Raw genomic sequence first — 22,925 nt, 5'->3', positions numbered from 1 at the left:
AAAAATGAGATTGTGATGGCAGTTGTAGAGAGGTATTTGGGTGTGTGAGACTTTGTCAGAAGAGTAGCAGGGTGTGTTAAGTGGTGGTGTCCCATCCTTTCAAGTTGTTGGCCTGCAGTAGGACTAAATAGATGTAAATAGTGGAGTAGGGTGATGTTTATTTATTATTATGTATATATTTTTTTTTTGTGAGTGTAGTGTTAAATGGTAGGGTATTTGTTTATTTATTTTTCAAGAAAAGTATAAGGGAGTTATACTCCAGTCTAGTAGGTGGCGGTAATGCAAAATGTATTGGGATGCCAATAGCCGTTAAACCTCATCGAATAATACAATTTATCATCGGTGTGTTTTAGGACCATGCAGACCCCTCAGAGCGGTCGGGTAGGCTGTTTGGTGATTTCAGCTGGCTGAATTACAGTGCACTCGGAATCATGAGCCCCACCGTCTGCACAGTTGAAACATGGACACGTATTTTACATTTCTTACAGTGGTTTGCGGACAAACGCGCTTAAAGTGTATCTTACATAACCAAGTTTCACATGCGTAGGTAGTTTCTTTAAAACAGGACAGACATACTTTTATTTTTCTCCATTCACCCTGCGGGTCAGACGCCGGCCACAAACACACCAGGAATTCTATTCAGGTAGGCTACTCAACCTGAACATCCGTCTTCACCTTTGAGATGACTCCTTTGACGAGTGCTCTACTCCTAGATGCAAAGCACGAAACTTGACTACACTTTTCCCAGCTCATCGGCAGCTTCACAATTTGACAACTCAAAATGGGTCTCCCACATGCATGCTTACTAAACCAACGCATCCCAACACAAAACAATTATCATTCATACACGTATTCTCCATTCAAGGTTTAGGCAACTTCCTTTTTGATCCAGTTTTCGACAATACTGTTATCCATTCAGGACGTTCATCTAAACCAACTTTGCTCGACGCACTGCTTAATTCGAACTCATGATCCACTTCCACCATCTCCCCCCGCAAAATGTTGCTATTGCTGCGTTCAAAACAAACTGGCAACTCCGAAAGAAACAGGTCAAATCATTACGTCAGCGACCTTCAGGTCGGAGCTCTAGAAAGAGGCCCGATTCAGTTAAGAACAAACTCGTATTTACAATGACTGCCAAAACCGGACGACGCTGAGCCAATTGTGCGCCGCCCTATGGGACTCTCAATCATGGCCGGATGTCATACCGCCTGGATTCGAACCAGGGACTGCAGTTACGCCTCTTGCAATGAAATTCAGTGCCTTAGACCGCTGCTCCACTCAGTTCTCGAGTTGTATGACCGTTCAAATAGATATTTCCCAGTCACCTCGTTTTATTTCGAGTTCCAAATTGTTTGTACTTAAAGAGTTTTTAATGAGGATGAGTAGGTTAGTTGACACAACTACTTGTACATTTTTAGTTATAAAACGAAGAACATATATTGATGGGTGTACGGATCCTTCAAGCGTGTGCTTGTTGTGACTGTCATGCTGATATTCGCTACCTAGAGGTAGCTACTTCCGACGCCATTGCTGGACAGTTGTCAACATATTTTGGTATTACTTGTCAAGCGGGAGCTAAGGGCACTTTGTCCTCGTTGTTGCCGTTCATGCCCTCCCCATTGAGTGGTAGACTGTGTCTGTATCAATGTGTAGGCTGCTATCTTGAAATAAAGTAATGTGAGAGGAAAATGGCCACGTAACTACCATCGCCGACACGACCATGATACACAGTACGAAGCACTTCAAATCCGTAGCCACAACACCAGAGGTAATGGTCGTTTACTATCGACCAATAGTGAAGCCCAATCAGTCAAGCGAAACGGTATTGAGTGGCAAGAAACATACCCAATTAGCGGATTCACTTTACATACACCCAATCTTTTCGACACACCCACTCCCCGGTCGCCATTGGGCTGCAGTTACCCATACTTGAACTAGCGCGAGTCAACCAACACTACATGAAAATGGAGGACTGAACGTGGACCGTGCAAGAACATAACGTCGAGGTTTACAAGTGGGTCGAATTGTACGTTATTTATCCAAACGATACTTGGTTAGCATTATTTGTAAATTACAAGCTATGTTTCAATAATGTTTGTTTGAAAGTATTGGATAGCTAACTAGTTGAAAGCTAGCGTCAGCTATCTAGGCGAAGCGCATGGTTGTGGCCTAGCTTGTTCGCGTACGTTACGCGTTTTGTAGTGACGTCAGTTACGGGTGATACAGCACGCTAATTAGTTAACTATATGTTCGTAAATTATTTAGCTTTAAACGAGACCTTGTTTGTGTGTGCATTAATAACGCATGTTGTCTTGTGGCACGAGTTAATGTTGAGGTCACTGTGGTGATAGTTAACTAATCCCAGCAAATGTCTACTAACGGTAACGTTAGGTTAATTTACCGTGTGACTGACTAGTTGCGCCATCCAACACGAGTCTCGTCGTTAGCTAGCATGGTAACATGCCGTTTGATTTACCCACCGCGACCTAGCAATAGTAGCTCGCAATCTATGGTGTCGGAGTTCTCAGTGCACGCAGACTCCTTGCGCCGTATTGGCGTTTCTTCCCTGTTGCAGCCACATTAGGACGGTCAGGATTCTGTGCGGCCTGAAGAGCTATCCGGCATCTAGTTAGCACAGTCGGAATGAAATGACGTTAGGTATTTGTTTAAATAACAATTCCCTACGCTTTAGAATAACATTGTAGCTCACCGAACGTTAGCTAGTTAACAATGTTGCATTGACCACCCCTCCCCCACACGACAACTGGGGTGGGTCTGGGAGTATTTCCCCCTCTTTCTCACGTGGCTGTGTGCGGTGACCATAGTCAGGGAACAATCTGTGGTGGACCTCTCTTTCTCTCACCCCAAAATCGTAGTTCTTAAATAGTTTATGTTGAGTCACTGCTTCTTCAAATCCAGACATTTCAAATTCCATCTTGTTTTATTTTTTTATGACGATGGTATGGACGGTAGGAATGATCAAAAGGCCTGAAGTTACCACTCTGTCTTTTGTTTGCGCCCCATCTATTGGTGAGTTGTAATAATGTGGTGGGCCATTTTGCATTGCGTTTGCAAACAATCAATGTGGTGCTTTGGAGAAAAAGATACCGTTTCTATTCAGAGATGAGCAGTGAATATGAAAAAGATCAGACCAATTATTGAATGTTCAGTGAAAGTAAATGTCAATGTTTCCCTGCATGTGTGTTTGTCTCATTGAAACATGGATCAGGGTACACATTTAAAACTGAAGAACTGTTGTGTATTGGGCTACTTCGATAGAATCAAAAGCCATCCCCAGAGCTGTACTAATATAATCAAGTGGATTTTGACTTGACGTTTTAGGTGTGAAGTGTTTATTTGGTGTGGAAAGCGTTCAGTAGGATTTTATAATCTAGTTCACTGTGTCATTGTGCACATTATGGTGCAATGTTTCTTAATGTACCAACTCACAAAATAAAAATATGGCCTACTTGTATTCCAAACAACCCCAACAAAAACTGCATAAATGGTGTCTCCATTTCTTGCTGTATTTGTATATCCCCAATCCCCCTTTTTCATTGGGATATTATCATGCTGCATTGATTTATTTGAATCACTCTTGCTGTAGAAGGATAGTACCCATGTTTTGGTTATGTTTGTAAAAATCCATGCTCTTACCACAATTCTACAATTGCAACATAGTTGGTTCTATTTATTCTCAGACATGTTTTCAAGATTCTGGTGTTGTCAGTGGGATTCAGGCCAGACTGACGATCAAACTTGACTATCTAGAGGAAGTAAAAGTCGTAACAAGGTTTCCGTAGGTGAACCTGTGGAAGGATCATTCCACAGGTACATCTTCTGAAAGTTGTACATGTATAGCAAGCTGCTTTGATCATGGGGAACATGTTCCACTTTGTTGATTTGAATAGGTAAAAAAAAACATACACTACTAGGAATGTTTTATTGAGCTGTGGATTGATACGTTAGCTAATTGTTTATCATGCTACAGAGTTATTGCTCAAAATAATTATTGAAATGCTACCGTTAGCTGTTTTCAGTTCAACTGCTCTGATTTTTAAGCAGGCCAGAATTATATTATATTATTTTTGGTCAACATTTGTCACATACTGCATTCTGTTACTCAGGGGAAAGAGCATGCATGGTTTGTAACATGTAGGTCTACTTGTTGTGTTTTGTGTGATTTGATAGTGTAAACTACAATGTGGGATTTATGTTAGTTGGGATTGGGACACATTTTTTTGTTACTCTGAATGAAGTTAGGTGGGGCTGATAATGATTACCTAGCCTCTTGAGTACTCCCAATCTTTTCTGACAAGTTGACTTTGTCTACCTTACATTGAACATAATTTGCAGTTGCAACTATTATTTTGCAACCCATTTATTTAAATATATCTGATTGAAGTGAACTATCATGAGACTAAAGGAAGTCAATCTGATAATGGCAAATTGTCAGTGATGACATACTGTTTCAGCAGTGTCTTGAATTTTTAATAGGTGACCTATGATCTGAAGTCCCAGACATTGAACAAAGTTAGGCGTTGGCTGGGTGCCAATATGTTGTGATGTATTGTGCTTTTCAAGGCTGCATACTGTTGCAATTTCCAAACCCTCAAATACTTAACAGTTTTATTCTGACTTATCTACAGGTCCAAGATCCCACTACCAGGCCTGTGATGATTACTGATCAGAACCTGCTGTGTGCGGAATCTGAAATCATCAGATAAGCCCTCGGTCAGTGTCCCACCACTACAGATCAGCAGGTTGGCTCATTTTTTTTTATTCTGTGAAAGGACAAATGCCATGTACTCATTTGACTTTTGTAAACAGTATTTGTAGTGTAGATGTTTCAACAGACTTGTCCCAGTAGTGGTGTTCTATTTTGTTTTTGTAAGAATTTGATGACATTGGAGTATTTTGCCTAATTAGTGAACTTCCTCATTATTTTCTGAGCTTCCAAAATTATTTCCAATAGTAGATATCTTTTGTTAGTGAGTTAAGATGTATCAATGAGCAGCAAAGTCCCAAAATATGGCTTTGTAAAACCTGTGCATTTACAAATATTGTTCTGTGGAGGGGTTTTAGAATATTCATAACTTTGTTACATGAAAATGCTCCTGCTGTGGTTTGGTCATCTAGGGTGGGCAAACTACGGGCCATATCCTGCCCACCAGCCGATTTGAAATGTGTCTTGCGGGGGGTTTGGTTTTTAAAAAATGTGGAAGTTGTAATGGACCCATTTATAAAGAACTGCCCTTCTCTGACCCGCTAATCGATTTTGACAAACAAATCGAGAAAAAAAAAAAATTATTGTCAAAATCCAGATGTGGCCCCGAGCCAAAATGTATTGCCCACCCTGATATAGACTAACAACTGGAGCGTTATCATAACTACAGCAGCCAGCCTGCTGTAGCTTGTTTATGGAAAGGAAGAAAATTGGTATGAGAGGACTGCACTCGCTGTCAAACAAATCTGGGATTTTTTTTTGAAAGGGTTGTCTGTGGATATAAAGAAAGTAGTTGATCATGACAGTGCTGCTCCAACCCCCCTCCCCAAAACAACCACGCACTTCAGTTAAATGGAGTTGAAGAGTAGCTGTCTCACAGTTGGTCTCTTGTGCTCTTCTCTTAATTGTAGATATTCTGTTTGAAAGTAGTGAGTGACTCCATCTATGGAGGAGAATGTGAGTCCTGAGCTCTCTCTAGCTCCTGAGCCAGAGCATAGCCAGGACCCTATGGATAGCAGCTCTCAAGGTACCTTGGACTAGCTTCTTTTCCCCTTTTCAGTGAGGGGGGGGCGTCATGATTGTCTCCCTTTAAAAGGCACTGCACTGCTGGATCCTCTGCAAATCATTTGTAGGTTGTTAATTAGGTTATAGGGTCAGGATTGCTAGAATCATGACCAGCACAAGGGATTTCACTATCCCCTTATACACTTTGAATACCTAATTAGCTTTCTAGTCTTTTGATTGGCAAAATCTGCTACTTTACCTAAATGTATTGTCCCTTAATGTGTCATTTACATCAACAGCTATTCTTGAGGACTATAAAGCCGAGAAAGAGGACGGAGAAGATACAGAAGACCAAGAGCATGGTGACAATGATACGGAGGAAAAGCTAGAGAACGCAGAGCAATCTGCTAAGACCACAAACGAGTTCAAGAAAACCTGGAGATTCCGACGGACCACCATAGCCAAGAGAGAAATGCCCGGAGACACTGCTGCTGAGAGCCAGGATGGCCATGCAGGGCCTGTACGTCGTAGTGGGAGGCAGGCAAAACGCACTGACAAGCTGGAGGAGTTCCTGCTCACCACCAAGAGAGCGCGCACAGTAGGGAGGAGGAGTGCACCTGGCAGCATAGAGGCTGGGGATCCTCCCTCCCAGACCCCTACAGATGCAGAGACGGCCTCCGAGGCCAGTTTTGACGGCAACGCAGAGGCCAAGTCTGTGGACGATAAGCCAGATTCTCCAGTGAGGAAGACAAGGAGCAGGAAGAAGACTACTCGGAAGGCTAAAGGCCGTGGCAGAAGCAGAGTTGGCTCTGTCAGTGATGATGGAAGCTCTGACAATGAGAAGTTTAGTGGCGATGCACTCAAAGAGCTCCAGGAGGAGGAGGAGAAGGGTAGTGGGGATACACCCAAAAAGCTCCAGGAAGAGGAGGGTAGCGGAGATGCACCCAAAGAGCTCCAGGAAGAGGAGGGTAGCACAGATGTACCCAAAGAGCTCCAGGAAGAGGAGGGTAGTGGAGATGCGCCCAAAGAGCTCCAGGAAGAGGGGGGTAGCGTAGATGCACCCAAAGACCTCCAGGAAGAGGAGGGCAGCGGAGATGCATCCAAAGAGCTCCAGGGTAATGGAGATGCACCCAAAGAGCCACAGCCCGAGGAGAAGGAGCAGCAGGACAAGAAGACAACCAGCTCTGACGAGGAAGAGAAGGATGACACAGTGCAGCCAGAGCAGGACTCTGTGAAGAAAGAAAAAGAGGAAGAGCAGGAGAAGGAAAAAAAGGGGTGCGTGGAGAAGCCCATAGACTCCAGTGGCGAGCGTGCCTCCAGGTCCAGGAGTCCTGCTAAGGCAGCTAGTAGGGGAACCACCCCCAACAAGAGAGACACCAAGTCCAGAGGAGGGATAAAGACCCGCAATGACCAGGAGGAAGATGAATCCCCATCGTCATCCTCATCATCCAGTGACTCTGGTGACGATGAAGGATACGACCCTAATGCACTGTACTGCATCTGTCGACAGAAACACAACAAACGGTATGCATTTGGATGTCTTTCAATTGGAAATCCAATGCCTCTAGTTCTTACAAATGCTCTGTCTGATCCTTCATGGATTACCTCCATTGCCCACCTACAAGGGGATGAGTGGTTAATGATTAGTTGGCCGGAGTGATGTGCTTGACTTGTATTCTATGCTTTAGCAGCGACTTTGTTCCACATTGTTAACCCACTTTCGGACTAGCTGTTTTTTCATATCTGTCTCCGTGCTCTGCTAAGTGTTCTGTGTGCACCCAGGTTCATGATCTGCTGCGACCGCTGTGAGGAGTGGTTCCATGGAGACTGTGTGGGCATCACTGAGGCTCGTGGACGTCTGATGGAGAGGAACGGGGAGGACTATGTCTGCCCCAACTGCACCACCAAGAAGAGCCAGACGACCAAGCCCAATGGGAAACCCAAAGCAGCTGCCCCCGGGGCCCTCAAGGCCGAGCAGAGCCCCTCTGTGGGGGCTCCCTCAGCTGGGATGGAAGAAAAGGGTGACGACTTGGGGATCAAAGGGAGGATAGAGAAGACCACCAACCCCAGTGGGAAAAAGAAGATCAAGATCTTTCAGGCAGTAGGTTTCTGTTACTTTTCTCACAGCCCCGGTGAATGAAATCAACAAATGATCTATTCAGGCTTATAATGTCATGCCAATAATGACTTACTTAAAGATGTCTGAGAGCACCATATTAGGGATGGGCGTGAGTACTCGATTCAAGGTCTGTATTTGATTATTAATAATTGAGTACAAGCACTCAATGTATATGCACAGATGTAGAGAATGTCAAGTGTAGTGAAAACAATTCATTTTCAGTTGTGTATCAGAACAACCAGTAATTGGAACAACCAATGGTGTACCGCAAACAGCTTCTTAAATAATTGAGTATATGAACATACTTTCTTTGAGATGACCATCCCTACTCCATATGACAATTTGTATATTGTAATCCCTGACACTTTTGCCTGTACAAGAATCCATCTGTGGCATTGTCTGTGTTGCACTGTGCACCTGTGTGTGACCTGTTTGAATTTCATCAGGCGGCAGAGGAGTCTAAGCTGCCAAAATGCATCGGGCCAGGCTGTGAGAAGACCGCCCTGAAGGACTCTGTCTACTGCGGCAGCGAGTGCATCCTGAGACACGCCGCCGCAGCCATGGCAGCCAAGTCAATTTCTGAACCCAAGCAGAAAGATCAAGACAAGGCTAAGGGACAGAAAAAAACACCTGGTGCCAGGGCAACGACCAAGGTAAACAAAGGGTTCATAAGATAACAATGTTTATATTTTCACCTATTGTTCTGGAGAGTTGAGAAACCTTTCACTGATCTTATTGGAACCAGTGCACTGGTTATTAATACAACGAGTGGAGCATAAATTAAGCGCAATATGTATTCCAATGTTTTTGAAATAAGTTTTCTAAATCTGCCCCAAAAATGTACACTAATTTCTTATATGAAATTCTATATTTCTTTCTGTGAAATTGTGACTCTCATTACCAATGACTAACAAGGCCAGGCTAGATTTTTTAAATTATAGTAATTATTGTGAAATGACAAAATGTCATTGTTAACATTCATGGGAAGGTTGGCAATTGATTGCATCAGAAGGAACTACAAAACAGAATTCTGTTATGGGGAACATCTTGCCGAGGAGGGATTTGGGTGACGTTGCCCCAGGAGAAATGGTGCCGTGAGAAAGTTTTCATGCCTTTTGACTTATTCTACATTCTGTTGCAGGTTTTTAGACATTTTAGATCCATTTAATTTTCAATAAATTAGCCATCTAAGTATTCACACCCCTTTGCTATCACCATCAAAATTTAGCTCAGTTTAAAGACCTACACTGGTCCAAAAAGTTGCACCCCTACCTCAAGCTGATTAAGCTTGAGGTAGGAAGTGGTGACACGAGCAGGGGCCTTGCTGTGTGTGTGTGTAGGCTACTGTGAGAGTGAGCAAGGGACACTGAGTGCAGGGAGGAGGGAGAGATGGCAACCACCAAGCCGACTTGAGCTATAGTAGACTAATAGCTGCCATATCTAGGTTATTTCATTCAATATGATTACGTAGTACCTGTCTTGACTGCATCAAACTGTGAGAAGCTACTCCATTCAGAATATTTAAGTAGCAGCCTACATGTTGGCTCTTGGTTGTTGTAGCCTATCCTTCAACTTTTAATTCCATCTTCCATTGATTTGAGGTATCTCATAACTTTTGCCACACAGGGAGGCTCTGACTAGCCTATTTTCATGACTTATGATTGGCCAACAACAAGCTACACTCTCCACTCTTGTGAAAAGCAAGACCCGCAGCATAAATTATACAATATCGCTCTCTACTGCAGTGGTCACGTTTGGATATGTATGGGTCCCTCCTGACAAGCCAGTTAAAGTTACACTGACTTGTGACATTTATTTAGAATTCTGGCTCCGGACCCCCTCAGGTATTTGGGTAGAGGTGGATCCGTGACGACCTCTAGCACAGGTGCATCCAATTTCCTTTGATCAACTTGATTGGAGTCCACCTGTGGCCAATTAAATTCTTTGGACATGATTTAGAAACACACCTGTCTATATAAGATCCCACAGTTGACTGCATGTCAGAGCAGAAGCCATACCATGAAGTCCAAGGAACTCTCCGAAGATCTCCAAGTTGGAATTGTGATTAGGCATATAGTATCTGGGGAAGGGTATAAAAACTACCCAGAGTTGGCCGTCCGACCAAACTGTGCAACCGGGCAATAAGGACCTTGGTCAGGGAGGTGACCAAGAACCCAATGAACACTCTGACAGAAATAGAGAGTGCCTTGGCTGAGATGGGATAACCTGGCAGAAGGACAACAGTCTCTGGTGAAGTGCTGTAATCTGGGCTCTATAGGTTAGTGGCCAGACGGAAGCCACTCCTGAGAAATAGGCACATGACTGCATGCCTGGAGTTTGCAGAAAGGCATGAGAAAGACTTGTAATTTAAGGCAAACGAGTCTGGTGTGATGAGACACATTTTACTCTGAATGCAAAGGGCTATATCTGGAGAGGAGCAGGCACAGCTCATCACCCGTCTAACACAATCTATACTGTGAAGTATGGTGGTGGCAGCTTAGTTACAGTTCATATAAGGAAATCGCTCAATTCATAAACTCATTAGGCCCAAATCTATGGATTACACATCACCTGGGAATACGGAAATGCATTGGTTGGTCACACAGTTCATTTGGAAAGTATTCAGACCCCTTGACTTTTTCCACATTTTGTTACTTTAGTCTTATTCTAAAATTGATAAAATATTTTTTTTTCCTCGATTTACACACAATACCCCCACAATGACGAAGCAGGTTTTTAGAAAGTTTAGCAAATGTATTACAAAAAAACTGATCACATTTACATCGGTATTCAGACCCTTTACTCAGTACTTTGTTGAAGAACCGTTGGCAGTGATTACAGCCTCGTGTCTTTGGTATGACGTTACAGGCTTGGTACACCTGTATTTGGGGAGTTTTTCCCATTCTCTGCAGATCCTCTCTAGCTCTGTCAGGTTGGATGGGGAGTGTCGCTGCACAGCTATTTTCAGGTCTCTCCAGAGATGCTTGATCGGGTTCAAGTCTGGGTTCTGGCTGGGCCACTCGAGATGTGTCCCGAAGCCGCTCCTGCTCCGTTAATCTTTGCCTCGGTCCTGACTAGTCTCCCAGTCCCTGCTGTTGAAAAACAGGCCTTTCATCTTGCCACTCAACCATAAAGGCCCTGACCAAGACCCTTCTCCCCCGATTGCTCTGTTTGGCCGGGCGGCCAGCTCTAGGAAGGGTCTTGGCGGTTCCAAATGATAGAGGCCACGGTGTTCTTAGGGACCTTCGGTGCTGCAGAAATCTTTTGGTACCCTTCCTTAGATCTGTGCATCGACACAATCCTGGCTCGGAGCTTTACGGACAGTTCATTCGACCTAATGGCTTGGTTTTTGCTCTGGCATGCACTGTCAACTGTGGAACCTTTTATTTAGACAGGTGTGCCTTTCCAAATAATGTCCAATCATTTGAATTTACAGCAGGTGGACTCCAAGTTGTAGAAACATCTCAAGGATAATCAATGGAAACAGGATGCACCTGAGCTCAATTGTGAGTCTCATAGCAAAGGGCCTGAATACTTATGTAATTAAAAAATATATATATTATATATACATTTGCAAACATTTCTAAACATGTTTTTGCTTTGTCATTATGGGGTAGTGTGTGTGTATTGAGGAAACATTCAGTTAATCCAGTTTAGAATAAGGCTGTAATGTAACAATGTGGAAAGGTCTAGGAGTCAGAATACTTTCTGTTATGCACTGTGCCTTGAGAAAAAGGGCCATGGATCAGAACCTGTCAGTATCTGGTGTGACCACCATTTTTATCATGCAGTCTGACACATCTCCTTTGCATAGAGTTGAGCAGGCTGCTGATTGTGTTCTGTGGAATGTTTTCCCACTCTTCAATGGCTGTGCGAAGTTGCTGGTAATTGGCGACAACTTGAACACGCTGTCGTACATGTCAATCCAGAGCGTCGCAAACATGCTCCATGTCTGGTGAGTATGCAGGCCATGGAAGAACTGGGACATTGAGCTTCCAGGAATTGTACAGATCCTTGGGGGCCGTGCATTATCATGCTGAAGCGTGAGGTGATGGCAGCAGAGGAATGGCATGACAATGGTCTCAGGATCTCGTCACGGTATCTCTGCTTTCAAATTTCCATCGATAAAATGTTGTTTGTTCGTTGTCTGTAGCTTATGCCTGCCTATAACATAAACCCACCGCCACCATGGGGCACTCTTTACGGAGTCTTCCATCTCGGTGAATTTGAAACTGGGATTTGTCCTTGAAGTGCACACTACTCCAGCGCACCGGTGAGCATTTGAACTCTGATTTCAGATCAAAACCTTGGTGAGGACGACGAGCACACAGATGCGCTTCCCTGAGATGATTTCTGACAGTTTTTGCAGAAATTCGTTGTTTGTGCAAACCTATAGTTTCATCAGCTCTCCGGCTTGCTAGTCTCTGACCATCCCTCGGGTGAAGAAGCCGGATGTGGAGGTCCTGGGCTGGCATGGTTACACGTGGTCTACTGTTGTGAGGCCTGTTGGATGTACTACCAAAGTCTAAAAACAATAACGTTGGAGGCGGCTTATGGTACAGAAATTGCATTAAAATTTTCTGCCAACAGCTCTGGTGGACATTCCTGCAGTCAGCATGCCAATTGCACGCTCCCTCAATTTGAGACATCTGTGGCATTGTGTTGTGTGACAGAACTGCACATTTTAGCGTGGCTTTTTTGTCCCCCAGTGCAAGGTGCAACTATGTAACAATCATGCTGATATGCCACACCCATCAGGTGGATGAAATATCTTGGCAAATGAGTAATGTTCACTAATAGGGATGTAAACACATTTGTCCACAATTTGAGATTGTTTTTTTTTTTGCGTATGGGACATTTCAAGGATCTTTTGTTTCCGCTGATTGGACCAATAGTTTAGATATTTTTGTTCAGTAGACATCCTGCATTACACAAATCAAGTTTTGCTATGGAACCTTTCCTGTGCCCTGTTACTGATTTTTGACTGACTGTCTCTTCATGCAGAAGAGTTCCACCACCGGAAGGAAGACCAGCAAGAAGTCCACAGAGGAGGAGTCGTCTGACAGTGCGGATGACAAGAAGGATGGTGATGAAGAGCAGAATGCAGAGCAGCAGCCACCACCACCCACCATGTCGTCCTGGTCCAGCGACCATAATTACAATGCAGTAACGCCAGAAAAGACTACACCCATAGCACCACCAACAGTGTTAAACAAAACGTGTATGTATCTCTTTGAAGGTCTTAATAATCCACTTTTAAACATTTTGTCGACTCTCACTATAGGGGTTGTCAAGTGAGCCATCAATGTATTTGCATCGCTCTATTACGAGTTCTTAAACAAAACCACATTATTTTCCCATTGATAAATGTGGTTGCTGTTATGGCAACGTAATGCCTTCGATCAGTGGTGTCACGTTTATTTCATGGAGGGCCTAGCTTTAGTTCATCAATCAAGTACAAGGGAGGAGCGAAAACCCGCAGACACTTGGGCCTCTTTGGAATGAGATTGACACACATGCCTTGGATTAATGGCCCAGATCTTTGGGGAAAGCACTAATGAGAATGGGTCCCCAAATGTATTTGGAGTTTGAAAGTGTGTTTCATGGTTACTTAGTCAGGTATACAAAGTTACTGAGTGGGTAAGTACACATTTCTATGAAAGGATACAAACGTGACTATTTTAGGATTTATTTCTAAAGCTGTGTTAAAAAAAACAACACACAAACGGTAACCATGAACAAAGCTATGATTGGGGATTATTTATGGTAAATGAATCAAAGGTTACTGTATGCAGTGCGAATGTGTGTTGGCACTCGTGTGCTGCGTGTGAGAATCTCCACGTGCTCCTCCAAACTGCTGTTCATCTAGAGGCAGTCCCTCTCGAGCAGGTAGGTCTCAGCGTTTTTTAAAGTTTTTAATCCTGGATTTATACAGGGAACTATACAGAAATACAGCTCACACTGTTGATGAATTGAGCTATAAGTATTCGGTGCAACCAAGGAAGTATTCACGATTAGCATTGTGAATGGTGTGCTGTTTCTTTATTGAATGTCATGCATCCAAACTCCCTCTGGGGCACTGGCGATAAAATAAAAGGTGTTAAGACAGATTTTTTGGAAGCCTTGATTGATTATATGAGGGGTCTCGGATTACTTAGGATGTCCTGGCCAGTTTCTCTCGGACAGCATGTGACACAGATCTACACGCCACGAGGGGAAGTGAAAGTCTGAAGCGGACTGACCCGGACAGCTGGAACAGGAAATCTATTGTTTCTTCTACTGAGACAAGACCTGCTGAAGACACTGCCCAGAAGTCTTCAGCACACAAGTATTAGATGACCAGAAGAAGAGTGGAACACCAGAGTCGTCATTAACTAAACATAAAGAGCAGGGTGGCAGACCATTATTACCTAAGTTCTACCACACTTCTGTTTTACTGATATGAAATTACTGAGACTTTTAGGGACAATTTAGTATTTTTTGCTATGAACTCAGCCTTGTTTCAAAGCTTTAGCCAGGTTTCTAATTTTGAGGGAAGTAATTAGACAGGTTATGGATAGTTTGGAATGCAAGTATTTTAAATTTGTGTATTTGCACTGGTAGTTCATGACTTCAGGAATCTGCTTAGCCATGTAATTACAGCTGCCTGTTCTTCAGATGTATGGGGAGAGATGCCATATGTTATTAACTCATGACCTGCTTGCATGTCTATACACTCAGATCTCCAATATATTATTTTGCGCACATTTTGATAGTTTGCCAAGTGTTTTTGTGAGCAAATCAGTCGCATTGAAATTCCTATTGTGGCCTGTTTGTCTAAAAGGGTCTTGTTTGAAATCTGTGTATATGAACATATTGGTGATTTTAAAAGAATGCAAGTGATAATTGTACAGGTAAGAACAGGTTTAGTAGTTAGGGCTGGAGGTGAATGATGTGTGCCTTTGGCTCAACGAGCAATTGTGTAATTGGACATGGTAGTAGCATTTTCTGCTGATGGCACTCACAGGTATTTCTGTTTTTAATGTACAGACATTTCTCATACTTTGGTAATGAGAAACACCGACGTGGCAAATATCTGCTTTAACAAAGCTATGACTAACATCGATGTCCAAATTTTTACATATCAAGTCATACAAAAGTAATTGGTACTAGTATACTTGTCACGCACAACCAGTGCCCCTGGGGAAAGATGTTGCATTGATCTTGAATTGTTCAGCTTAATATTCCTTGACAAATATTTTGTCTTTATTGAACGCTCATTACATGTGTGTACAGCTGAAGGTAGATGGTATTGTTAGAACAACCCTAGCTCTGTGTGCTGGCCTCACAGCAATATGAATTTTCAGTGGTGAAAATATCAGATTTGGTGTGGGATGTATGAAGATATGTAGAAGGAGATGAACGTTCAGACATTCTTTGCCCAAACATGGTAAGTTGGACTATTGGTTGTTTTCTGGCCACTTGATACAGTGGGTCAACTAGTGGGATCTTCAAAGGGAGAGTTGCATCCTAATGGTATCTCATTTTAGTTTTGTGTAAACCCCTGTACCCAGTGGTTTTTTTTTAGGGCTTAATATCTGATGGGTTGTTGATCGGGGTCTAGTGCTGTAGTTCAGGAACGGATGTAAAATGGTATGCATTCATACTGTGTTGCTTTTTTTTGTGCTAATTTAGTACACAGTCGGGCCTAGGAGCGTTTAGTACGTCGGTCCCTTCTGATAACACTAAAGTGGTGTCTCGCCTACATTCTTCATGAAGAGGATCACCACCATTTGAACAAATGTTGAGAAGATTGGAATTGCAGCACCCCAAAAAATTTGTCATTTTTATCCAAATTCATTTTACATCAATTTTAGCCAGAGAATAAAATATTTCCAAATTCTGTTTTATATTTATTTAACCTATTTTATGTGCATGCTTGTGGTTGGCTTTCTCTGTGTGTGGAAAGATGTATTTTAACCAGGTTTATTTTGTGTTTGTTGAGGTATTTATCATTAGATCCAAAAGGGGGAGGAGGTCTCATCTTCAATATTTTGTTCTTTGGATGCATTCTGGCAGTCTGTCAATAAGTGAATCTAAGATCACATTACATATGCCATCATTGTAAATAATTGTGTTCTTAACTGATTTGCTATTTAAATGTTTAAAAATTTTCTCCCTGAATTCAATTGATTTGTCATTTTTTCATGGTGGGCCATAAACTGTTTCTACTTGTGTTTAATGCTAGCTGTTTTACGCTCCACAGCTCCTGTAGAGAAGGAGAGTGAAGAGGACCAGAGTGAGAAGGAATCAACCCCTTCTGAGAAGAAGTCACCTGCTTCTACAGCGCCGCTCAAAGGAGGAAAGAAGTCCCCCGGCCCCAAATTATTAAAGACATACACCAGACGCAATAAACCAGGAACTCCAGGCAGCAGTGCTAAGGCACCAAAGAAACAACCACCCCCCCCTCCTAACAAAACCAAATCCAAGAAACCACCTCCACCGCCTGCTGTCCTGACCCCTTCTGCCCCTGGTTCTTTGGATGCCCCACGACATCATGTCACAGGAGCCCTGAGGGTTGGCAAGTCCAGCTTTACCATCCCTAAGAAGCAGGCCCAGCCCCAGCAAAGGGACTCCTCAGGTCGTAGTCCGTCCAGAGTCGCATCCTCAGCCCCTTCTACCCGACACCATGAGCCAGGCGCTTCTGCACCTTCCATGATGTGCCCGACAGCTCCGCCCAACAACCAGATGAGACAGAACATCCGCCGCTCGCTCACAGACATCCTCTACAAGAGGTGAGTATCCCAGAAGTCCTAGACCTAGACTGATCCACGTTTCGAGAGAATGGCTTACATTGTCTCTTGAACTTCATGCAAGGTCATTCATCTGATTTATGGTTTTAATGTAAAAAAATATTTACGAGAATACTAAGAAGTTGTTGTAGGCCAATGGAAAATACATTTGAAGTCGGAAGTTTACATACACTTAGGTTGGAGTCATTAATACTAATTTTTCAACCACTCCACAAATTTCTTGTTCACAAACTATAGTTTTGGCAAATCGGTTAGGACGTCTACTTTGTGCATGACACAAGTCATTTTTCCAGCAATTGTTTACAGACAGATTATTTCACTTATAACTGTCACAATTCCAGTGGGTCTGAAGTTTACATACACTAAGTTGACTGTGCCTTTAAACAGCTTGGGAAATTCCAGAAAATTATGTCATGGCTTTAGAAGCTTCTGATAGGCTATAATTTGAGTCATTTGGTGGTGTACCTGTGGATGTATTTCAAGGCCTATCTTCAAACTCGGTGCCTCTTTGCTTGACATGGGAAAGTCAAAATAAATCAGCCAAGACCTCAGAAAAACAATTGTAGACCGTCGCAAGTCTGGTTCATCCTTGGGAGAAATTTCCAAATGCCTGAAGGTGCCACGTTCATCTGTACAAACAATAGTATGCAAGTATAAACACCATGGGACCACGCAGCCGTCATACCGCTCAGGAAGGAGATGCCTTTTGTCTCCTAGAGATGAACGTACTTTGGTGCGAAAAGTGCAAATCAATCCCAGAACAACAGCAAAGGACCTTGTGAAGATGCTGGAGGAAACGGGTACAAAAGTATCTCTATCCACAGTAAAAAAGTCCTATATCGACAACCTGAAAGGCCGCTCAGCAAGGAAGAAGCCACTGCTCCAAAACCGCCATATAAAAGCCAGACTACAGTTTGCAACTGCACACTTTTGGACAAAGATCGTACTTTTTGGAGAATTGTCCTCTGGTCTGATGAAACAAAAACAGAACTGTTTGGTCATAATGACCATTGTTATGTTTGGAGGGGAAAGGGGGAGGCTTGCAAGCCAAAGAACACTATCCCAACTGTGAAGCACGGGGGTGGCAGCATCATGTTGTGGGTGTGCTTTGCTGCAGGAGGGACTGGTGCACTTCACAAAATAGATGGCATCATGAAAAAGCAGGGAAATTGTGGCTATATTGAAGCAACATCTCAAGAGATCATTCAGGAAGTTAAAGCTTTGTCACAAATGGGTCTTCCAAATGGACAAACAATAGTATGCAAGCAGGCATACTTCCAAAGTTGTGGCAAAATGGCTTAAGGACAACAAAGTCAAGGTATTGGGAGTGGCCATCACAAAGCCCTGACCTCAATCCTATTGTAAATTTGTGGGCAGAACTGAAAAGGCGTGTGTAAGCAAGGAGGCTTACAAACCTGACTCTGTTACACCAGCACTGTCAGGAGGAATGGGCCAAAATTCACCCAACTTATTGTGGGAAGCTTGTGGAAGGCTACCCAAAACATTTGACCCAAGTTAAACAATTTTAAAAGCTTTGCTACCAAATATTTATTGAGTGTATGTAAACTTCTGACCCACTGGGAATGTGATGTTGAAATAAATCACTCTACTATTATTCTGACATTTCACATTCTTAAAATTAAAGTGGTGATCCTAACTGACCTATGACAGGGAATTTTTACTAGGATTAAATGTCAGGAATTGTGAAACTTAGTTTAAATGTATTTGGCTAAGGTGTATGTACATTTCTGACTTCAACTGTACATGTTCCCCACATCTTTACAACTACATTGTCTAGAATGTATAGCTCTAAAATGTGTGTGACCAATGCGATTTGATTTATTGTCCCACCAGGGTGAGTGACAGTGATGATTTGAGCATGTCTGAGAACGACGTGGGAAAACTGGCGGTCAGCATTGAGAAGGAGATGTTCAACCTGTGTCTTTGCACAGACAGCAAGTACAAGAACAAGTACAGATCCCTCATGTTTAACCTGAAGGACCCCAAAAACAAGGTGAGTCCACAGGTGTCTGCAGAAGTGACTAGTCAAGCGATAAGTTGTGTAGACTAAACCAAATATGGTAAATGTTGGAAAGCCATGTACATGTAACTGCCAAAACAACGTAAATACCAAAATTAAGTGTCTTAATAGGGCGTTGGGCCACCATGAACCAGAACAGCTTCAATGTGCATAGATTCTACAAGCATCTGGAACTCTATTGGTGGGATGCGACACCATTATTTGTTCTACAGGAAATTCCTTTGTGTTTTGTTGTTGTTGGTGGAGAACGCAGTCTCAGGCGCCACTCCAGAGTCTCCTATAAGTGTTCAATTGGGTTGAGATCTGGTAAATGAGATGGCATATGTTTAACATCGTTTTCATGCTCATCAAACCATTGTGATCACTCGTGCCCTGTGGATGGGGGCATTGTCATCCTGTGGGGATGTAACCATGGTAGACAAAATAACTGGGCCTGCCCAACATTTATACATGACCCTAAGCATGATGGGACATTTAATTGCTTAGGAATAGCTCAGGAACCATAACTGTGGAAGCACCTGCTTTCAATATATCCCTCATTCACTCAATTGTTTCCTTTTATTTTGGCAGTAACCTGTACATTTGAATGAGTATTTCTATATTATAGTATTGCGTTGTTGGTATGTGGGTGAATTGATCGTGAGTAATGAATTCAATTGGAATATTACTGAAATGTTTTATATTCACAAGCCATATGTGCCTGGTGAGTAAACGGTATGTTGTGCTTGTCTCAGGGCTTGTTCTACCGCGTGGTCTGGGGAGAGGTCAGTCCCTTCAGGCTGGTGAGGCTGAGTGCAGATGAGCTACTCTCCAAAGAGATCTCAGAGTGGAGGAAGCCTGACACCACTGAGGTAAAAAGGAACTCCTCTGTTGACCTATTAGAGAATATGATAATGAAACCAATAATTCTATAGACAGAGCAGTACTAGGAATGGTATTTATTGTGCAACTAAATATCACTACTAAAGAGACCATATAATTAGCCTAATCTTTACATATTGTATATTGTTAGACACTATATATGTTCAATAAGGCCTACATCCAAGTTGACCTCTGTTGTATCCCATAGGCTCCCAGTGCTAGATCCCAGACAGGGCAGTCCAAATCGGGCCGTAGGCTTGATTCTGGCCCCCTTGATGTGGACATGGAGGACGCTCCTCCAATGTCTGATGGAGACGTATGTAACTCTGGCACCTCTCCATCTCCTCGCATGGCTTTTTCTGCAGTAAGTGGTGGCTTTCTCACCCTTTCTTTCACTTCCGCTTGTCTTTCATCTTCATTTTCCTTGCATAAGACAATTAACCATGTTGTCCTGGGTGTTAACGTGTGGGTAACATATTGTGCTTTCACAGTTTAATTCTCTTGCCGACCTGTCCCATACCTCTTTGTCCCATACCTCTTTAAACTGTCGCTTTGTCCTACGGAAGCTCACTGCCACCCGCCCCGTGCATCACTCAAATCATGTTTCACACCCACTGTGCATCAATGTAGCTATTGTTTTAGAGATGATCTAATGATTCATGTGCTCAGAATATTTCTTCCATTCAGGACCACATCATATTTGGCTATGGTTTGATGTGCTATTTGAGATTCCATTGTCAGTTTGTAGTGTTGACTGTCTCTCTGTTTTCATTTTACAATGTGTTCAGGAACTAGAGGAAGCTAGCTCCGCTCCTGGCTCTGTTCAGGTGGGGGTGAAAAGTGGCAGTTCCCTACCAGACATCTTCAGCATGATGCGGGACACCACAGCCGAACACAGGGCCCACCTCTTTGACCTCAACTGCAAAATCTGCACAGGTAAAAATAAATGATGCAAGAAACGGTGGCATAAAAACTTTACGCGTACCTGAATTCCCCTCGCATATGTCCCTCATATCTTCATTCTTATTACTCCATCTTAACTTTGATTAGTGGATTTGAAGGTTTAGGAGGTTTAAGTAACATCTGTCTCCCCTCTTCCAGGCCAGAAGTCTGCAGACGATGAACCAGCCGCCAAGAAGGCCAAACTCTCCAAGAAGCCTGAAATGAGGCAAGAAGTGAGGCGCTTGTCCAGGTCCTCCTCAAGTGAAGGTGCCCCGGTCTCTTATTCCGGCAGTGAGACGCCAGTCCCTGAGCCCCTGCCCTACCAGGAGGACACAAGCATCCATTTTCCTCCGCCCCAGACCCCAGCCCCTATCACCGCACCAGCCGTCTCCTCTGTCAGCATCACCCGCAGAGATCCCCGCATGGCAAGACACAGCTCTGGAGTGACGGTCACCCACTCTGCCCCAGACGCATCCATGGTAGCATCCATCTCAACAGATACCTATTCAAGACCCATTCCAACAGAGTCCTATTCAAGACCTTTCCCAGCAGATACTTATTCAAGACCAGCCGTCTCAGTAGAGCCCGCTCCTGTTGCAGTGATGGAGGTGGTGCCCAAGGGGCCTCTGCCCATGCCCCCGGCTCCTCCACCTTCCATCCCCAGGTCCATCGTGCAGAAAGCTGCCTCGTCAGAGACTCCTCCAGAGGGCGAGACCGCCATCTTCCTCCATGGCCAGGAGATGATATGGAAAGGATTAGTCAACATGCACACCGTGGCCAAGTTTGTCACTAAAGCATACCTAGTCTCAGGATCCTTTGAGCACCTGAAAGAGGTTGGTTATTCATTTGTTAGAAAAAGATTACATCACTGGTAGTTGTAGTTTTTTTATGTGAGGACAACAACTGCTAAGATAACTGTTATATTTGATAATAGTGAAAGTCTCACGACATTTTGGCCTTCAGAAAGTATTCACACCCCTTGACTTTTCAACATTTTGTTGTGTTACAGCCTCAATTTAAAATTGATTAAATTGAGATTGCGTGTCACTGGCCTACACACAATACCCCATAGTGTCATAGTGGAATTGTTTTTAGACATTTTTACAAACTAATTAAAAATGAAGAGCTGAAATGTTTTGAGTAAGTATTCAACCCCTTTGTTATTTGAAGTCTAAGTTCAGGAGTCACATAAATTGCATGATCTCACTCTGTATGCAATAATAGTGTTTAACTAGGTTTTTGAATGACTACCTCACACATTTAAACTTTATTTAACTAGGCAAATTCTTATTTACAATGATGGCCTAGGAACAGTGGGTTAACTGCCTTGTGACAGATTTTGATGTAAAAACTGCAAGAAATGTGACAAAGAAATTCACTTTATTTCCTGAATACAACGCATTATGGTTGGGGCAAGTCCAACACATCACTGAGTACCACCCTTCATATTTTCAACCATCGCGGTGGCAGCATCATGTTATGGGTATGCTTGTCATTGTCAAGGACTAGGGAGAACAGAATAGAGCTAAGCACAGGCAAATCCTAGAGGAAAACCTGGTTCAATTTGCTTTCCAACAGACACTTTAAACACAAGGCCAAATATACACGGTTGCTTACCAAGATGTCATTGAATGTTCCTGAGTGGCCTAGTTACAGTTTTGTCTTAAATCTATGGCAAGACTTGAAAATGTCTGTCTAGCAATGATCAACAACCAACTTGACAGCTTGATGAATTTTGCAAAGAAGCTCATAGACTTATTTTCATTAAATTAGCTACAATTTCTACACGTTTTCACTTTGGCATATGGGATATTGTGTGTAGATGAAAATAAAGATTTAATCCATTTTGAATTCAGGCTGTAATAACAAAATGTGGAATAAGTCTAGGGTTATGAATACTTTCCGAAGGCACTGTACTTGTTTGAATTGTTTGTGAATATATGGTAATATCATCTGAGTTTAACACAAAGGTGACATTGTTAATCCTGTACAGGATCTGCCTGACACCATCCACATTGGAGGCCGAATCTCTCCCAGCACTGTGTGGGACTATGTGGGAAAACTGAAGACATCTCTGTCCAAGGTAAAGCTTCCACCACAGTCTAATAATGTGAGGTATTTATACACAACCTACTTCCTGGTTGAGGACCCTAAAGTTACAACCCTCTCTTTGTTTTTTCCTCATCTCCAGGACCTGTGTCTGATTCGGTTCCATCCAGCCACAGAGGAAGAAGAGGTTGCCTACGTCTCTCTCTTCTCTTATTTCAGCAGTAGGAAGCGTTTTGGAGTGGTTGCCAACAACAACCGCCGGATCAAAGACCTGTACCTCATCCCCCTGAGCTCCAAGGACCCCCTGCCCTCCAAACTGTTACCTTTTGATGGGCCAGGTAAGCATCTGCAGGGAGACGCACAGAGGCCTCTGATAACCCTAACACC

The 22,925-nt window shown here is 43.1% G+C and overlaps 1 protein-coding gene across 9 annotated transcripts in view; it reads left to right on the top strand.

The window, feature by feature from the left end:
• Positions 1 to 411: 411 nt before the first annotated feature.
• LOC109890970 (death-inducer obliterator 1) overlaps positions 412 to 22,925 on the top strand; it is a 28,463-nt gene continuing 5,949 nt past the window's right edge. Inside the window, exons 1-15 of one of the 9 annotated variants that reach the window (XM_020483179.2) lie at positions 412 to 643; positions 4,653 to 4,766; positions 5,641 to 5,756; positions 6,034 to 7,258; positions 7,517 to 7,835; positions 8,300 to 8,506; positions 12,858 to 13,074; positions 16,081 to 16,627; positions 18,500 to 18,659; positions 19,421 to 19,537; positions 19,756 to 19,911; positions 20,336 to 20,483; positions 20,649 to 21,322; positions 22,483 to 22,572; positions 22,681 to 22,876. In XM_020483179.2, the coding sequence (XP_020338768.2) occupies positions 5,675 to 5,756; positions 6,034 to 7,258; positions 7,517 to 7,835; positions 8,300 to 8,506; positions 12,858 to 13,074; positions 16,081 to 16,627; positions 18,500 to 18,659; positions 19,421 to 19,537; positions 19,756 to 19,911; positions 20,336 to 20,483; positions 20,649 to 21,322; positions 22,483 to 22,572; positions 22,681 to 22,876 (4,138 nt within the window). In that variant the 5' untranslated portion in view covers positions 412 to 643; positions 4,653 to 4,766; positions 5,641 to 5,674. Of the gene's footprint in view, positions 644 to 1,886; positions 2,030 to 2,252; positions 3,034 to 4,652; positions 4,767 to 5,640; positions 5,757 to 6,033; positions 7,259 to 7,516; positions 7,836 to 8,299; positions 8,507 to 12,857; positions 13,075 to 16,080; positions 16,628 to 18,499; positions 18,660 to 19,420; positions 19,538 to 19,755; positions 19,912 to 20,335; positions 20,484 to 20,648; positions 21,323 to 22,482; positions 22,573 to 22,680; positions 22,877 to 22,925 lie in introns of those variants that run through there. The other 8 variants (XM_020483178.2, XM_020483181.2, XM_020483177.2 and 5 more) reach the window with 8 other exon arrangements.

The sequence above is a fragment of the Oncorhynchus kisutch genome, linkage group LG5 (assembly GCF_002021735.2).
Source record: "Oncorhynchus kisutch isolate 150728-3 linkage group LG5, Okis_V2, whole genome shotgun sequence".
Taxonomy (NCBI): Eukaryota; Metazoa; Chordata; class Actinopteri; order Salmoniformes; family Salmonidae; genus Oncorhynchus; species Oncorhynchus kisutch.
This window is presented reverse-complemented; position numbering and strand designations above follow the sequence as displayed.